At 49.7% G+C, this 17,600-nt stretch overlaps 1 protein-coding gene across 5 annotated transcripts in view; it reads right to left on the bottom strand.

Annotated features, from left to right (window-relative positions):
• LOC146396625 (uncharacterized) overlaps positions 1 to 17,600 on the bottom strand; it is a 506,518-nt gene that overhangs the window by 150,069 nt on the left and 338,849 nt on the right. For 2 of the 5 annotated variants that reach the window (XM_084996793.1, XM_084996794.1), the window contains exon 3: positions 2,100 to 2,196. The exons of the other annotated variants lie outside the window; for them this stretch is intronic. In XM_084996793.1, coding sequence (XP_084852919.1) covers positions 2,100 to 2,196 — 97 coding nt within the window. The remainder of the gene's footprint in view (positions 1 to 2,099; positions 2,197 to 17,600) is intronic. 5 annotated transcript variants of the gene reach the window in all.

Below are 17,600 nucleotides of genomic sequence, written 5' to 3'. Positions count from 1 at the left end.
CTGGGTGGTCTGGGGGAGGAGCCACTGGTCAGGAGGGGGGTGTGGCCCAGAAAATAGACCTGAGAAGTGGCCACCAGCACAAGATGCCAAAGGGAGCGGTGGAAAGGGGGGTGGTAGGGCCTAGCCACCATCCACTGTCATTCCTTTGATGTGTATCACTCCCCAGCATGATCTTGTTTCTTCCAGGGGTCTGCTTTCCTTATCCAAATGTCAGCAGTATCAGTGTGCGCCTAGTGCCTGGCATATAGTAGGTGCTCAATAAATAGAGGTTAACTTAATGAACATATTCCTGCTCTTTCCAAACTTTCTCCTGCCTGCAACTGCTAGAGAAGTCTTGGGAGAATTGCAAGAGATAGACAAGGGGAACAGGCCTGGAGAAAGGGCTTGGTTTTTTCAGGCCAGTGTTCCATTCAGGCTGCCTTTCAACTTTGCTGGTATGAATGGCCCTTCTCCATATCGCCCTTGCTCACCTTTGCTGGAGCAGTGTGACCTGCATGGGCTGTATGGAACAGGAGGGGTGGGGAGCATCCCCAAGCTACTTTCTTTTGGAAGTGATGCTTGTATCAAACCCCTCCTCTCTCTGGAAACCACCTCACTGCACACCAAGAATGGAATTCTCTTCTCTGTCCATGCCTTGGGGCAGGGGGTGGGGGCTGTGGTGGCTATGAACCTATTCTCCAGAGGACCAGCAGTGCAAGCCCTGGAGAGGAACATGATATGTATCTAATCTCTGACCTTCAAATGAAGGCAGAGATTCATCAAGGATTTCAGATGGAGAGGCAGGGCAGCTGCACAAGTGGGGCCTTGCTTAATTCTGTCCTCATCTCAAGCCATTCCTGGCTGCTGCAGATACCCTCCAGGGGAGGAAAGGGAGTCTGGGATGCAGCAAGGAGGAAGTGAAGCAAGAGAGGAAGGGACCAGCAAAGCAGGTTGGGAACAAAGAGGGCAGGAAGCAGAGGAAGAAAAAAAGACAAGAGACAAGGATGCCAGCCCATTCGAGGTGGTGGAGGGAAGCACAGAGGAAACCTGCAAAGGCAAAACAAAGAGAAAGAAATAAAGGGTAAGAAGAAACTCAACAGGGCTTGAAACAAAGCCATGGTGAAAACAAAGGGAAAGAAAAAATGCAGGCAGAGGAATAAGCAGCAGCATAAACAAGGAGAGAAGCCTGCGGAGGCCTCTGCAATGTCATGTGCCCATCCTGAGGGGGGCATCCGGGCCAGATGCATGGCCCAACTTCACTCTGGTCCCTCACCTCAGCCTTGGTACCCACCAGCTCCCAGGAGTCTTTAGGGCAGACAGCTGGGCCTCCTCTTGCCTCCCCAGCCCTGCCTGCTCTGATTGGCCAGACTCTTAGGGCAGGGAGGCAGGCCACGCCCACGTATCTTTGCTCCACAGAGGCAGAGGCCCCAGAGACCCACGGGCTTCCTGAAGTGTTCTGAGCCACCCCAAGTCCCCCCTCCCCTTCCTTCCCCACCACCTAGAAAGCTGTCCAAGTGGAACAGCCTGCAGCTATTACAATAAACACCTCAGCCGCAACCTGTCTCTCATTTGCATATTAGCAGCCTTAATTCTGATGAAATATGCAAATGTATGCAAAATGAAATTCATCTCATAATGACACAAAGCGATTAAACAATTTTTATGCTTAAATATTCTGTTTAATGAAATCAAACAGACCTGCGCTGGTGACAAATTCTCCACAGCATGGAGAAATTAGTGGGGATATGAAAAAAGAATACCAAGGCACTAGCACCCCCAGCACAGCCCAGATCTGCCTCACCTTTCTGGTGAGAAGAAAGGGGGGAAAAGTGTGTTTTTGATAACCAAATGAACTGAAAATTATATTACTGAAAACTGCTAAAATGAGTTAGAAGCAATATGCCTTTGTTTCCGGGTTTTGAGAGGAACCCCCAAGCCCCACCCAATGCCTCCACAATATGACCATAATATATTTATCCTCCAAGTTGATGGAGGAAAGGGAGGCATGTGTAGATGGCAGGAGGCCAACTCAGCCATTATCTCGGTGCCCAGGAAATGGAGTGCGGAGCCCTTTGCCCAGCCAGCAGTGCCTCTCAGCCAAACGTTCTTGTTTTGCTCACCTGGGCAGAACGTGTTCTTGCTTTGGCCACTGGTAGGTAGTTTGAGGGCATTTGTGTTCTTAGCCCTGCTTGGGTAAAAGTCTATTCTGACGTATACCTGCAACAGGAGAAGAGGAAGAGTCAAGAAAGAGATGGAGGAGGAAGGAAAGGGAATAGATAGTAGAGAAAAGAAAAGGTTGAAAAGAATGAGGTATAAGATCAGGGGGTAGAGTGACAAGGTATACAGAAAAGAAAGGTGAATGGAGAAAGAGGTGAAAATATAAAGAATAAATAAATGGCTAACATTTTTGACCCACAGGTGTATGTTTTCTTACATATAATCTCCTTGGATTCTCCTATCAACTCTCTGAGCTTGGTATTATTATCATAACCATGTGTATTAGTGATGAGGAAGCCAAGGCTCATAGAGGCTAAGTAAATTGTCCAGGGTCACACAGCAGAGAGAAGTGGAGGGAGGATTCAGGATTTTAGCACAGACACGTTGAGGTGTAGAAGCATTCTCCAAGGAGGCTGGGGATGGAGAGTTGGTCTACAATCTCCCCTTAGGAACCCTGGGACATTTGGGCAAATCTCCAGCTGTTAATCTCCAGGCATTTCCAGGTGTTTGCATTTGGACCCTTAGGACTACTGAGAAAAGAGCCATTTGGAGATTGAATGGAGGGCCTGGGCACTGTGTGTGAGCACTCAATAGCACAGTTTCCTCTGATTTTAGTATTGACTTGTGTGTTGCCATGTCCCAAATAGAATGTGCTTTCCAGAAGGGCAGGGACCATGTCTGGTTCACTGGAGTGCACTCAGCTCATTCCTCTTGTGTCTTGACTTCCCTTCCAGAGGCAAAGTCACCTTAAAAGCATTCCCCCAGGACCCCTACAGATCCCCCACTTATGGCTATGATTTACAGGGCACTGCTTATGTGCCTGCCACTGTTCTAGGTGCTAGTTCACGTTATTCTCTTGTTTAATCCTCAAAACAACCCAGGGAGATAGGAACTATTATTATCCCCCTTGGCAAATAAGGAAACAGAGACTCAGAAACATCAGATTACTTGTCTGAGGCTGCCCAGTTTATCAAGGCCAAGATGGAAACCCAGGCAGTCAGGCTTCAGCTGCCCTACTAATAACTACAACAATAATAATTACTGCTATAGTTTGATGTATGCCTGGCATTCATGGAGCCCTCTCATGGCAGCCTTGTGAGGCAAATAGTATATTTATTTCCACATTATCAGTGGAGAAATGGAGGCTCAGAGGAGGTCACTGATGTGTCCAAATTCATACAGCAAGCTACTGGCTATGGAGACAGGTATCCAGGCTTGAGGCCAACATCTGTGGTGGCAAGAAATGCACTTTGATTCCTCCAAGTGATTTCTAGAGTCTTGGCCATTTATCTTCTCTATCTCCTGGTTCTAAGGTTGATGGACTTTGAGACAAGGACATTTCATTTGAAAATTAGGAGAAGTATTTATAATTAATATTTCAATTATAAAATATATCACTGATGAGCCATAGGCTTCATCACATTGCCGGTACAGCCCAAGGAAGAGGGCATATTGCTTTCCTGGAAGTTGAGCGACAGACTGGATCCTTCCCATCTGCTTAGTGGGAAGGTCACAAGCACTGGAACAGAATGAAAAGCACTGTTATCTTCAGGTGAGCACCATTACCATAAGACACTGGCAATCAGATGTCTCTGTTTCTGCGCCTGGTGCTGAAGGAGGCAGTTTATGATGGTTGTCATTTCAGCATAAAGTTATAAGAATATTTTTAAATTAAAATTTATGCATTCAACAAATATTTATCTGTACAAATCTCTAGGGAAGTAGAGCTAAACAGGATATAGCTACTACCTTCAAGGATGCCAGTGCAGTTGGGGAGACACACTAGAAAATTACAACAATAAATGTAAATGGCAAAAATACAGTGCAAGAATAGGGCAGGCATTTCTTCACTATGGGGTATCAGGGAAGGCAGCCTGGGGGACATCTGAACTAACTCCAAATACAACTTGGGACTTGACAGAAAGGATAAAGGACTTTCAAAGACAGGAAATAGCACAGGCCACAGTGTGGAGGTGAGGAAATGCAGGGTAAGAGGCATGAATTATTCACAACTGGTGCTGGACAAAGCCCTGAAGGAGAATTTTGGGAAATTAAGCTGGAGAAAAAGGAGCAAAGACTAGATGTGAGAAGGTCTGCATACTTATTCCTCCTCTGTCATGGAATAAACCTGTGACCTTGAGGAGGTCAATTCCACTCCTGGAGCCTCAGTTTTCTCAGTTTTGAGAAGAAAGAAGGATTAAACCCTCAGCTTTGGTGAACATCATTCATGCCTAGGAGTGCTGTGCCATTGGACATTCTCCCTCTGTGTAATTGAACATCTTGGATTCTAACAAGAGATTATCATCAGAGATAAAAACATGGAGGAGAAAATTATCCCCTATTTGGGCATCCAGAGGCCACTTACCTTTTTATGTAACAAAAACAAGTGGCACCAGTTTGCCGAAGGCATGAGTGAGAATCAAAGCCCTGTGTTCTCATCTCCCATGCCTGCCCATCTTCTCGTGGCAGTTTCTTCTATGAATCCAAGTAACCACACTCTGCCTGTTTTCTCCCTCGCTGGCAGCTCCCAAGTCTATGTAGGATATAGACCCAGATACTATGAGCCTGAGCCATCTTCAGGGAATAGCACCAGATCTGAGAATGTGGGCACACTGGGGTCCTGCTCCTCTTTGCTTGGCTGGGTTTCCAACCAACTGAATGTGAATGAACCTCCTAGGCAAGTCCTGAGCTCACCATGTTTTCCCTTGCAGGACCATCTTCCCCCTTAATAAAGACTCTAGGGGTACAAGTGGGAAATAGTTTCACGCAGCCTCACCTCAAGGGACTTAACAGTCTAGAAGGACTAGTTCAGAAGCACTAAAGATGACTTTTCGTTTCCTCCTTGCACTTTTTCAATGTCTTTTCCTCCTTCCTCTCTTCATCTCTCTCTCTTCTCTTCTCCCTCCCTATTTTCTTACACCACTGGAAAGTGTCAATTTTACAAAAACAATAAATCTACTTCCAAAAACAATATCAGTCTTCACCACACAGTGGAACATTCTTGCCAAACTCCCTGTCTCCAGTCAGTAAAGTGCTGTCAGGACCATCACCCGTTGGCCGGACAATGCCCCAGTGGAACATACAACTCCCTCTTCTGAACCTAGGTTCTTAGCAGTTGCTCTCAACACCCCCATTCACTCAGGCTTCTCTTTGAAAGCTTCTTCTCTGGGACTTTAAGGTGACCATACAACAGAACCAAGTGTTCAGAACATTCATCGTCCCTCTGTCCTGTCCTCATCCTGGCAAGGAATAGCTTGTTCTCCCCAAAAGCAATGCAAGGAAATCTGGACAGAGTACAACTTTGATTGCAGCCCACCCTTCCTTCCACTGGGTCTGCTGAAAGCCAGTGTTTCCTCTGGAATTGATCAAAAAAAAAAAAAAAAAAAAAAAAGAAGAAGAAGAAGAGGAAAATTCCCAACAAATCCCAAACTCCCAACTGCCACCCTGCTGAAGTATAAAATGATGTGCACTGATTCCAGGGGATTGAAAGCCCAAACTCCTGTCCCCCCAGGTGCTTCTGCCTTCTTTGCTGTTGCATACTCCCCCTGGCCCTCCATGCCCCCCCACCACACATACACAGTGTCTTCTGAGAAGCATAAGAAAGTCCAAGGTGGAGATAATCGCTTTCCCAGGCCTTAATTAATTTGGTGTCATCTGCTGATTAGCTGCAGGTATCATTCAGTGTATCAGAGACTCCAGGGTGGCTCAAGCTAAAAGGGTCCTCAGGACCATCAGCCTTGATCCCATTCAGTCCACAGAGGTAAGGTCAGGCTAAGGAGGAAAAGGAATGTCCAGGGTTACCCTATCAGGGAGGGGCCAGCCTGGGATTTGAGGCTGGGTCTCCTGATTTCAAGCCCTGGGTTTCCAGCTCAAATTCTTGCTCATATAATTTCATTCTGTTTCATCATGCACTGCGTTTCTTCACTGTGTCATCCCACTCTCCATATATTCAATATAATCCAGTCACACATTGACTTTTAAATTTTTCTGCAAAATCACAACTACCTCAGGACTTTTGCACTTGCTATTTCCAGCTGTTTGCCCATGTCTTTGCATGTCTCCTAAAAAATTCAGGTTTTAGCTTAATTGTCATCTCTTCTGAAAGACCTTCATCAACAAAATCTGTGGAAAATACACCCTAGGGTGGCCCCCAATAATTCTCTTTTTAAATTGAGCTATAATTGACATTCAACATTATATTAGTTTCAGGTGTACAATATGATTCAATATTTGTATATATTGCAAAATGATCACTCCAATAATTCTAGTGGACATCCACCACGATAGTTACAAACTTCTTTTCTTGTGATGAGAAATTTTAAGTTCTATGCAACTTTGAAATATGCAATACAGTTATTATTAACTATAGTTATTATGCTGTGTATGACATTGTTTCCATCTGTCATCTGGACAAAGGTCAACCTTGTGATGACACCTTGTCAGTGAGGCTGCTGTGAGCAAAGTCCTGGTCACCTGAAGAAGCAAGTGCCATGATAGTGCCAGCCTAGGGAAGTGATGAAAGTGCTGGGAAGCACCCAAAGCTTCCTGTCTCCTCCCAGGACCAGCTTCTGCTCAGATTCCCTGCATCCCTCTTCGTTTCTTTGATGCCCCCTCCCTCCTGCATGGCAGATCTGAACTAGGACCACTGTGACCATCCAAGAGCCAACTGAAGTGAGGAAATTAAAGTGGGTCATAGTGGACCCAAGGGTCACCATCAGATGTGGTTAACAAGCTACCTGTCCTCAGATCTGGAGAGGCAGGGACACTGGTGTGATAATGGAAAGATGAGGTCTTCCACAGGACGAAGCAAAATGTTCTGCCAAGGGGGGCCACTCCATGTGGAGCTGGAGAATACAGTTCCAATGAGTTCAGATGGTGGCTCTGCAACTAACCAATGGGGCAACTAACCAGTGTGCAAGATGATGGTTTGCCCTCACTAACCCTCAGTGTATAAGAAATGGGGACACCAGCCTTGGGTCTCCCTGAGGCTCCTCCCAGCTGGGACAATTCTGTGGTTTCCGAAGAGCATTCAGAGTTCACTCTGGGCCCTGGGTCTCAGACAGATGTCGACAAGTTGGAATGGGGCCAGCACATTCAGGCTGCCATGATTAAGGGGAAGGGGAGATTGGCGCCGGGGAAGATTAAAGCCGCTGACACTTCTCTGCTTGGCTGGGCTGCAGTTAAAGGGCTGACAAATGTCTGGGAGAGAAGCACAGTAGATGCGACTCTGGCTGGGGGGAGGGGGCACCCACCGTAGGCAGGGTGGGCTATCAAGGGGGCCAGTGACTAGGAGGAAGTGCCTACTGTGAGGCCCAAGTGCAGGACATGGATGCAATAGCCTGGTAAAGCTAGGCAACAATAACACTCACCCCTCAATAGGCATCACCATCACCATCACCTCTTGCCTGGACCACAGCCTCCTAACGGTGTCCCTGGGACCAACGTTTCCCCTTTAGTCTGTACTTAACAAATTAGTCAAAATACTCTTTTCAGAATATGTCACATCACATAGTTTCTGTGCTCAAAATCCTCTGATAGCTCCTATTTCACTCCGAGAAAAGGCCAAAGCCCTTATGATGGCCAGAGATCTGCCCTATCATCTCCCTGACCCCATCTTCTGCTTCTCTCCTCCTCATCTCCCAGAATGTACCCCAGGGCCCTTGCACTGACTATACCTCTGCCTGGACCACTCTTGCCCCAGATAATTCACTGACTGTTGACTCTGTGTTGACTCTACTATCAGCCAGTGTTACTCTGTGTTACATAGCACGTGGAGAGCCCTTGCTCTGTCTTATTCACCCCAGTAAGCAACATTCAGTGGGTATTTGAGTCATATCTGCTGAAGGAATATTAAGCCACAAGGACTCACCCTCTCTAATAATAAACAGACTTCCTGGGAGCTTATCGTTTTCTAGGTCTTGTGCTAAAGGGCTCAAGTGTATTAACTTATTGTAATTCTCACAATGATCCTGTGAGATGAGTTCCACAATGCTGCCATTTTTGTCTAGAAGACACTAAGGCATAGAGAAGTTAAGTAACATGTCTAAGACCACACAGCCAGAAAATGAGGGTATGGGTCAAAACCCAAGCATTCAGACTTCATAGTCCTCGCTCTTAACCACTTCCTCCTGATAGTACTAGAGCATCCCTCAGCATCTTTATCTGGAGTTGGGGACCCCAGCACAGGGTGTCCCAAAAATATGATCCCAGCGGCAGAGCTTGCAGCCAGGACAGAGTCTCCAGCAGTAGTGAATGGAATCTGGTTTCCCCACGCTACCACACAGTCGTATTCTCTTCCATAAAGGCCATGTGAGAAATGAATAGCTAAATGCAATGTCAGTTTTATACCTACATAAGATGTTACACATAAAGAAATTCACAAATCAGGGAAATAGCCTTCATCCTTATTTTTGCACATCCTTATCATAAAATGTGCTCTCAGTAGGCATCCCTCCTTTCCTCCAGGGCTATTACCAGCTGCTCACGGCAAGCGGGCAGTCCCGCTGGACACAGGGAGCCAGTAGCATGCGAGACCTAGTGGCTGCGAGCTATCAGGGGCTCACCATGGACCAGTTGACATCTCCCAGACACGTCTTATCCACATTTTACAGATGGGGACACTGAGTCTCTGCTTAAACCCTGGCCTGAAGGTAGAACACAGCTGCTGAGTGGGCAGGCGCGACAGCCTCCCCCAGCCCTGGCCAGAGTCACTCACTGGCATGCCCTTCCAGGCCAGCCCCTTCTCTCAGCGGTGACTCTGCCAAGGCTGCCCGCTAGGGAGCTCGGCAGTAGCCCGAGACAGCCTCTGCACACCGCTTGGGAGAAGCCCAAGTGCTATTTCCACCTGATAATAAATATGTGTCAGAGAGGACTCGATCCAAGTGACCTTGGGCTATGGGGCCACTGGACCGTGAAAAGCCTTTGACAAAATCCTTTTGCCTCGAGAGACTGAGTCCAAATTACAGGCGATTATGGACGCTTGGCATGACTTCCCCTGTTGGCCTTTTTATTTCTCGTGGGCTGGAATGGCTCCTCTGTGTTGGAAAGGATCCCAGCCTGGCCTGGGACAGGCCACCTCACCCTCCTTGGCAGTGTCCAAGAGCCAGAGGCGACCCCCTAACCTGCTTCTCAGGTTCATCTGATAATCCTGACTGGTGGTCACATGAACACTGCAAAATCCAGCTGCCACCACCAAGACATTCACCAGTTACTGTGCACCTGCTGTATGCCAGGCCCTCCGCTGGCCTCACTGAGTCTCCCAACAAGTCTATGAGGAAGGAACCTACTGGTTCTGTTTCTCTGGAGAACCTCGGCTAATACATAGTATTGCTGTTCGTGTGTCCATTTTGCAGATGGGAGAACTGAGGCTTGCCCACCTGGAGTGACCTCCTGCAGGATATCAGCAAAGGAACATGAGCACAAGAGCTTGCACAGGATTGAGGAGGGTTAGGCTTATGGACCTCTCCTGAGAGAGACAGAATGGCTGGGGGTTGGGGGATGGGAATATTTCTCCAGGGAGGAGAGCTTGGTCTGGCTTTCAGCTCTTCCTCAGTGTGGCCTCAAGCTGCCTTCCCTAGATGCTCCCCCTGCCTTCTGGACATGTGCTCTCCCATCCTCGCAACCCTCCCTCCGTAGATACATCCCGCCCAGCAGTCACTCCACTGCACATCTGTTCCTGCCTCCTTGCACTTCCTGGTGCAGCCCCTGCCTCCAGAAGCACCATCCCCCAGGCATCCTGGCTTGAGACTCCTTTCCCAGAAACCTTGACTGGTTCTCACACCCATTGCTGATTCTGATGCTGTCACATCTCCATGGGCCCACGTGCCCATGTGTCTCCAGCTGCTCCACGAGGGGTGGACCTTGTCCCCTACACTCTCACCTTGCTCTTCCCCAGGGTGAGGGCACTTTGGAAGTGCAAACATGTCTTTTTTTTGGTCTTTTTAGGGCTGCACCTGGGGAAGTTCCCAGGCTAGGAGTCGAATTGGAGCTGCTACTGCCAGCTACAGCCACAGCCATGCCAGATCCAAGCCATATCTGCGACCTACACCGCAGCTCATGGCAACGCTGGATCCTTAACCTACTGAGTGAGGCCAAGGATCAAACTCGAGTCCTCATGGACCCTAGTCAAGTTCGTTACCTCTGAGCCATAACAGGAACTCCGCAAACAAGTCTTATTAGCTGGTGACTTATTTGATGGGTGAGGAGTGATGCCCTCCCAGGAGTTGCTTGATGACTCCTCCCGCCCAGAGACCCGCCCACTGGTCAAGTTCCCCCATGGGGATGTGCATTACTCTGTGTGTGTGTGTGTGTGTGTGTCAGAGGGAGAGAGAGACAGAGGGGGAGCAAGAACAGATCCTTAAGCAGCAGGAGAAATTCCTTAAGTCACAAGAAGCTCTGAGTTCCCCAAATGCTTAACCAAGATAAGAGGGATGTAGCGGATGTCTGAAAAGTTGTTAGGAGATTAACACAAGATTCAGGGGGCGCGGAGAAAGAGGGAGGGAGGCAGGGTGAAAGAAGTGAGAGATGAGAGGTGGGGAAGAAGCAAGCCTGGGGAAGGACTTGGAGTGAAACCCAGAAGATGAACGGGGACATTTTAGGCCAGGAGACCCTTTGGCCCCCTGAGGCAAGTAAAGGAGGAGCCAAAGGGAGAGAAGGAAAGAAGGAACTGGAGTCAGTGTTCCAGAACACCTGTCCCTCCACATCCCCATGTCATCTCCCTCCCCCGCAAGCCCGGCCTCCACTGCCCTCTCTGTCAACCCTTTGGGCAAACCTGCAAGACAGAAGCATGATGCCCACTTTACAGATGCAGAAACTGACTCACAGAGAGCAGCAAACCCTGCTTAGGTGACCCTGCCTGAGGGTGGCATAGCCTGGATCTGTGTGGCCCTGTGTCCAGGCTCCCGCTGCCAGGGTGGGAGGTGAAGGGATGAGTGGGGGATAGCAGCAGAGTGGATGCAAAGGCATGAGGAGAAACCTCCCCTCCCCGGGGCAGTATGTCCCCTCTAGGGTCCCTCACATGTCTGCCTGTCCTCCACCCTCAGCTAGGACAGAGGTAAGGGAACTGAGCATCCTCCTCCAGGACCAGGTGGGAACAGACCTGCCTGGGGCCCCAGGAGGGAGCTGGTCAGGCCCCAGAAAGCTGGACACAGGGATGTGGGCAGGAGGGAGCTGGAGCTGCTGGGCTGCTCGCCCCTGGACCTGGTGAGATGCCTGCTGAGACCAAAAGGTCCCCAGGGCCTTGGCAGACAAGGAGGCCTTATCAATCAGCTCTTGGGGGCTCTCTCTCCACTCAGGGCCCAAACCTGTGCCCTTTCCGCACATACCACATTTCCACTGCCACGGGGACCAGAGAATTTTGATGGGGAGGCCAAAGTTCAGCTTAGAGCTGACAGGACCCTCAAAGAGCAGCAGTTCATTTTCTTTATAGAAATGGGGCAACTATGGCCCAGAGATAACAAGCTACTTGGATTATGTCACACTGCAAGACGGGCAGGTCTGGGATTCAAGCTTTGCAAGTTTGTCTTCCCAGACTCCTAGTGGTTCTTTGCAGCCCTAGGTATGTCCCTCCTGGGGAAGAGGTGACTACATTTGCCCTGGGAGTGACTGAAACATGTGATGGGATTTGCTCCTGTAACAGCAAAAGAAATTTGCCAGCACTTACATAAGACTAACTCTGCCAGGCATTAATCTAAGAAACTGATGTATGTTTGCTTATTTAATCCTCCCCCAAATTTAACTAGAGGACTATCATGATCCCAGTTTTCAACTGAAGAGTAAGAGGCCCAGAGGAGTTAAGTAACTGCCCAAGGTCACACAGCCAATTAGTGGCAAAGCTGGAGCTTGATCACATTATTATGTATGTAGCCTCCCTGTGGTGGATGGGATCAAGCTTCCCACAGGGTAGGCAGAGCCAGCCCCTGGGCTAAGCGCCTTCAGGGCAGGTAAGATCCTGGGGCAGCTTACAACCTGGGGCCATGGCTCATGGTCATGAATTACCCTCTATTCTGATATTCTGATGGTTATCAAACTGGGCACAGAGTTGGTCTAACCATCCAGTTCCTAATGGGCTAACTTTTGGAACAGTCAAGCTGCAACCTCCTTGCCAAGAGCTTATCCTGGGTCTCTGGCCTTGCGGAGGGTGGTGTTATCAGAGGCTCTAGGGCCAGCCTGCCCAGATCTGTCTTTGGCCAGCTGCGTGACCTTGGCTGTGTTACTTAACCTCTCTAGGCTTTACCTTCCTCATCTGTAAACTGGGGATGATAAGGTACTTGTCTCAAGGTGAAGATAAAAGTAGTGATTAAATGCAAAGTGCTAAGCATAATACCAGCCCATCACTGGTACTCAATACAAATCACTCTTGCTCTCACTACTGGGCCTGCTATTCTGTTGTCTCCACAGACCCCAAAAGGACGAAGTCTCTGCCACCCATTGTCAACCACAAATGGTTACTGGGCATCCACTGTGTGCCAGGCCCTGTGCTAGGGGCTGAAGGCCTTGGTGAACAAGGGGGTGCCATCCCTGGCCCACGGACCTCCCAGCCTGCGGGGGGAGGCAGATGAGTAGGTGGTCCCAGAGCAACCATGGCTGCAGAGGGAGCCCTGAGGAGGCCCTGAGATAGCCCGGGGTGGGAGGTGGGCAGCTTCCTGCAGGAGAGACTAGGCGATGGGTTGGGCTTGATCAGAAGAAGCTGTGTGAGGAGAGGGCTGCAGGATGGGGATCAGCATGTGCACAAGCCTGGTGGTGAGCAAGGCACATGCTCACTTGAGGACCATGAGGTGTTTCCCTGGAACAAAAGGCAGAGTGAGGGTGGGGTTGGGAGTGTTCTCAGAGGAGTGGGAGAGGGGGAGGGGTTATGGAGGAAGGAGACATGGATGTCCACAGGGGCCAAATTCCCAGCCAAAAAAGGGAAAGGGATTTGGACTGGAGGGCAATGGGGAGCCATGGAAGGTTGTAGGCAGAGGAAAGACATGGTTAGAGGAGCATATGAGAAAGACTGCAATGTGGAGGACAGACTGTGGTTGGGAGTGTCCTCACTTTCAGAAAACAAGCAGGAAGTGGCCGGGGAGTGTCTCCTGGAGTGTGGGGGTCCTCGTACTCCTGGGCAGGGGGCCACTGTCCTTGAAGCTTATGTTGTCTTTGATGAGTAGGCCCCAAGCCCATTCTCCAGACCCCTGAGCCCTGGCAGCCCAGAGTAGGGAGGAGTCAGGGCTCCCTGGAGCAAGGTGTCACCACTGATTTCAGGGGGCTGGTCCTCAGAAAGCCACAGGCTGCATGGAGGGGCTGGCGGAAGTGGGAGACCTGCAGAGGCATTCCACACAGCCGCTTCCCCCATGGTGGCGTCACTGGCCAGGAATGCAGGGGCACCCGGAGGTCGCGCTTATCGCTCTCCCTGAGTGTCTGGAGCAGCCTCGTTCCTGTCGGCTGTCCATCCAGATGGGCTCTAAATCAGTGGGCTCTTCTCTCCCCCGACTGCAGTCGGCACAGAGCCTGGACCGCGGCCAGCACTGCGGCCCAGAAGCCCATCCTCCAATGTGTCTGCCTCCCAGACTCATGGACAGTCGGCTCTGAGATGTACCCTCCCGGGCCGGTCTCCCATCAACAAGAGATGTTGCAACACAGGAATGGCGTGGCTCAGACAGGCCTGCGTTTAAAGTCAGACTCTCTCCAGATGGAAGTCTTGCCTCAGTTTCCTCATTTCAAAAATGGATTCTATTCACAGGACCCATCTCCTTGGGTAGCCGAGGAGTCACTGAGGCAATGGATGGGACCACACCTCACAGGGTCTAGCATATTCTGCCTCTCTCATTAAATACACTCTCTCAAGCTCTAAAGCTTGTTTTATAGGGTCAATGCAATTACCCATAGATAGCTTTGGACAGACTCCACTTCTGGGTTAATGTCTCCAGATTATTTCAAAAACAGTTCCCAGTATATCCTCTTAATGCTTTTGTTATTTGTTTGCCAGTGTTACAGGAACCTATTTATTTAGAAATGAAGGTGGATGCCCAGCCCTAGAGGTGTGGTACCTTCCCATCCCTCCAGCCTGACTTCTCAGCCCCAGAGAACGCAGAAGCTACAAATTAAAATTTTAGAATATACTTGAAGGTGGTAAGTGTTAGAGGAAAGAAACAAGCACATCAGTGCAAGTGACACTGGTTGTCCTGAGCGTGGGAGGGGATGTTCAAATTTTAATAGAGCTACTATATATGTTCAGTTTTTCCTTTTAAAACGTCCCCTCTTGTTTTATGATGTACATAATTTGTGGATACAGTAGTTCATGATCCCAATTTACAAACATGTATATCTGTTTATACAAATGTGTATGCACAGGTGTATTTCCTGGGGTTGAGTCTGAATAGTTTGGACACCTCTGAATTATACAGACACAGCAGCATGACCCTGAAGGCTGAGAGGGCTGGAAAACCAAGGCTTCACCTCTAGGGCACTGTTTGCCCCTCCCAGGGTGGTCTAAAAGTCAGCCCTCTCCCAGCAAGTAGAATCATAGCTGAGTCTACTTTTTGAACCTCTCCATTTCACAGATGGGGAACTCGAGGCTCAGCCAGGAGCCATGTCCCACCCAAGGACACACAGTCAGTGAGTGGCACGGTGGGGACTGTAACCCAGCCTTTGGATTCCCAGGGGGTCTCTCTTCAGTGCCAGAACCATGTGATGCTCCCAGGAAACCCTGGTCCAAGAATGAGGAGGTAGAAACACAGGAAGACGGAGACCTGAGCCGTGGGCCTGGGCCTGAGATTTTTCTTCTCGTCCCTGGTCTGCCCGAGAGGCCACTTAAGCCGCGTATAACTGCCCCATGATGTATCGAACCCTCTCTCTGCGCATAAATGCAGCGGGTCAAGCGCCAGGCAGAAATGCCACATATATTTCCTCCCATTAGATGAAATATGCCCCTAATTTGGCTGGGGTTTTGTTTTATTAGACCTATGGCAGCGAGGGGGCCCTGCTGCAGAATAACCTTCTCCTGATCGCTTCGTTCTCTCTAGAGGATGCTGCGGGCTCGAGCGAGGGGAGGGGAGAAATGCCCTGGCCTATTATTTTTTCAGAACGCATTCCCAGAACAAAGATCTTCTCCAGCCAAGGAGTTGTCAGTGCGGCAATTCAAAGAGCTCCCTCCTGGAAGAATGTTCTTAGGGCAGGGGCGGGGGGCGGGAGGCAGGAGGCGGGGGTGGGGGGGGTTGCTGTTGCGGGAGACCCACGGTCCAGCACAGCTCTCAGTTACAGATGGGAGACTTGGGGACATGGCCTGTCCCCGCCCCCACCACCTCAGTTTATAACTCCATCTATACAGTTAACAACAGAATCTCCCTCCCATTCCCTCCCAGACATGCCTCCAGCATTAAATACAGGAAAGAATGCACAGGGCTGGGCCAGAGACCGGCCCAGAGAGGGTATTCCTATACTTCCAAAGTGAACGTCATTGTTTGCAAAGAGAAGCCAGTTTCTTGATCCCCGTAGGAGGCCTTATTGGTGAATTCTGCTGCACTGAAGGAGTGATCCCCCCGCCCCCCGCGCGCCACAGTCCCTTAGGATGGCCTTATTACTAACTCGTGAACCCCACACAAGACCCACGCCTGTGCCTTAGGGCCGTTGATTTGTCATGAGAGGGAGAGGGGGAGATGTAACAGTCGTGGGGGTGGTCTGACTCAGCCCTGGGGTGTCCCTCCTGGAGTCCCAGGCCAGCAGTGATGATCAGGAGGCTGGGGGGTTAAGAGACTTGCTCCATGATGCCAACCCCCAAGGCCACTGGGCTCATGTGGGTTCTCCGCCATTCTGGGGTCCAGGGGACACTGGTCACCTGTCTTTATTTCAGCTCTGAGGACCTCATGCGCCCACTGCTGCACATTACAATCACCTGGGGAACTATAAAAAAAATCCACCTCCACCCCAGACCAATTAAAATTAAGTCAGACCTGGGTTGTAGGAAAGGAGGGGTCCTATTTTTAAAGCTCCCTGGGTGATTCCAATGAGTGGCGGGGCAGAGAGTCAGAGCTTGCTTAGTCCTCTTAAACATGGTTGAGGAGACCAGCCCCTAATTCTGTTTTTTCCTCCTGCAAAGGGTGGAGTGGGAGGTTTTCGAGTCAAGTTGGACCTGGGTTCAAATTTTGCCCTTGTGTGGGTCCCCATTCACCTCCCACATTTCAGTTCCCACTCCCATAAGTGGGGGGAGGTTAGTAACCTGTTTCTCAGGACAGGTGGGAGGATTCAACCCGGCAGGGCAGGTACCACACTGTGAATGGCACCTGGCACCCAGGAAGCTCCATCCATCGTGGGGGCGTCACTTACCATCAAGGGCCAGGGAGTAACTCTTTTCAGTTTTGCAAGCCAGGCTGTCTTGGTCACAACTACTCAACTCTGGCCTTGCAACCCAAAGCCACAGACATTATGAAAGTGGGTGGCTTGTGTGCCAATAAAGACTTGTTGACAAAAGCAGGTGGCAGGATAGATCTGGCCCTTGTTTTGGGGGGTCACCTGGCCTAGGAGATATTCTGAGTTTGGACCCCATGGCACAGACAGGCTGGTTTTGCTACCTTTGGGTTTACAGTCCTGTACTGGCAATTCTGAGAGGACCTTCGTGTCTCTATTTACCTGTGTTTATTACACATAACATCCATCACAGAAGGTACTGATATGAGAACTTTATGAAATCAGTTTTTTGAAATGCCTCATGACATAATAGGCCCTTTGTAAATGCTGTTTTCCATTTCCTTCAATGTCTTTATTTTCCAAGGATTAGACCTTAGAAAAAGGATAATTCAAGCCATTGTTTATGTGGCACCAACTCTGTCATTGTTTCACACATGGCATCCTATTTCCTTCTCAGAGCAGCCCTATGAGTGCCTACCATACACATCCCCTTGGTTCAGAGGGGAAACTGATGCTTCGAGTCACAGACATGCCCAAGGTCACGTGTGACCCTAGAGTGTCTGCCTCTCCGGCCCCCTTTCTGCCAGCAGCTAAGGGCCCTGGCACTTGCACGTGGACTGGTCGGCAAAGCCAGGATGCTTTATCCACACCTGGAGGATGCAGTGAGTTGACAACCAAGGAACAAAGCCATCTCTTTCATTTTGAGTGTTACAAGCCAGGCTCTGCACCCACAGAGTCCCTTCTACAGGAAGCCTGCGTTTCCACGTGGTTCTCTGGCCAGTCTCTCTTCTGGAGGCTGGGAAAGCTGCGTCTTGGGGCTCCCTCTTCCTTAAACTCCAAACCATCCCTCTAGTGTCAGGAGCCTCATGGAACCCAAATGGGTCATAAGACACTATTCATCAGACTAAGGCTCCCAGCTCAACCCACTATTTCTCGTGAGCGGTTGGGGGAGGGAAATAATCCAGACAGATATGCTTCCTCTACGCAATTCAATTTTTGTCTCAACTTATCTGATCCTCTAA

This window comes from Sus scrofa, chromosome 14 (assembly GCF_054392235.1).
Source record: "Sus scrofa isolate SSC_HxYL_T2T_F1_AM1 chromosome 14, Sscrofa_HxYL_maternal_Yorkshire_Landrace_v2.0, whole genome shotgun sequence".
NCBI lineage: Eukaryota > Metazoa > Chordata > Mammalia > Artiodactyla > Suidae > Sus > Sus scrofa.
This window is presented reverse-complemented; position numbering and strand designations above follow the sequence as displayed.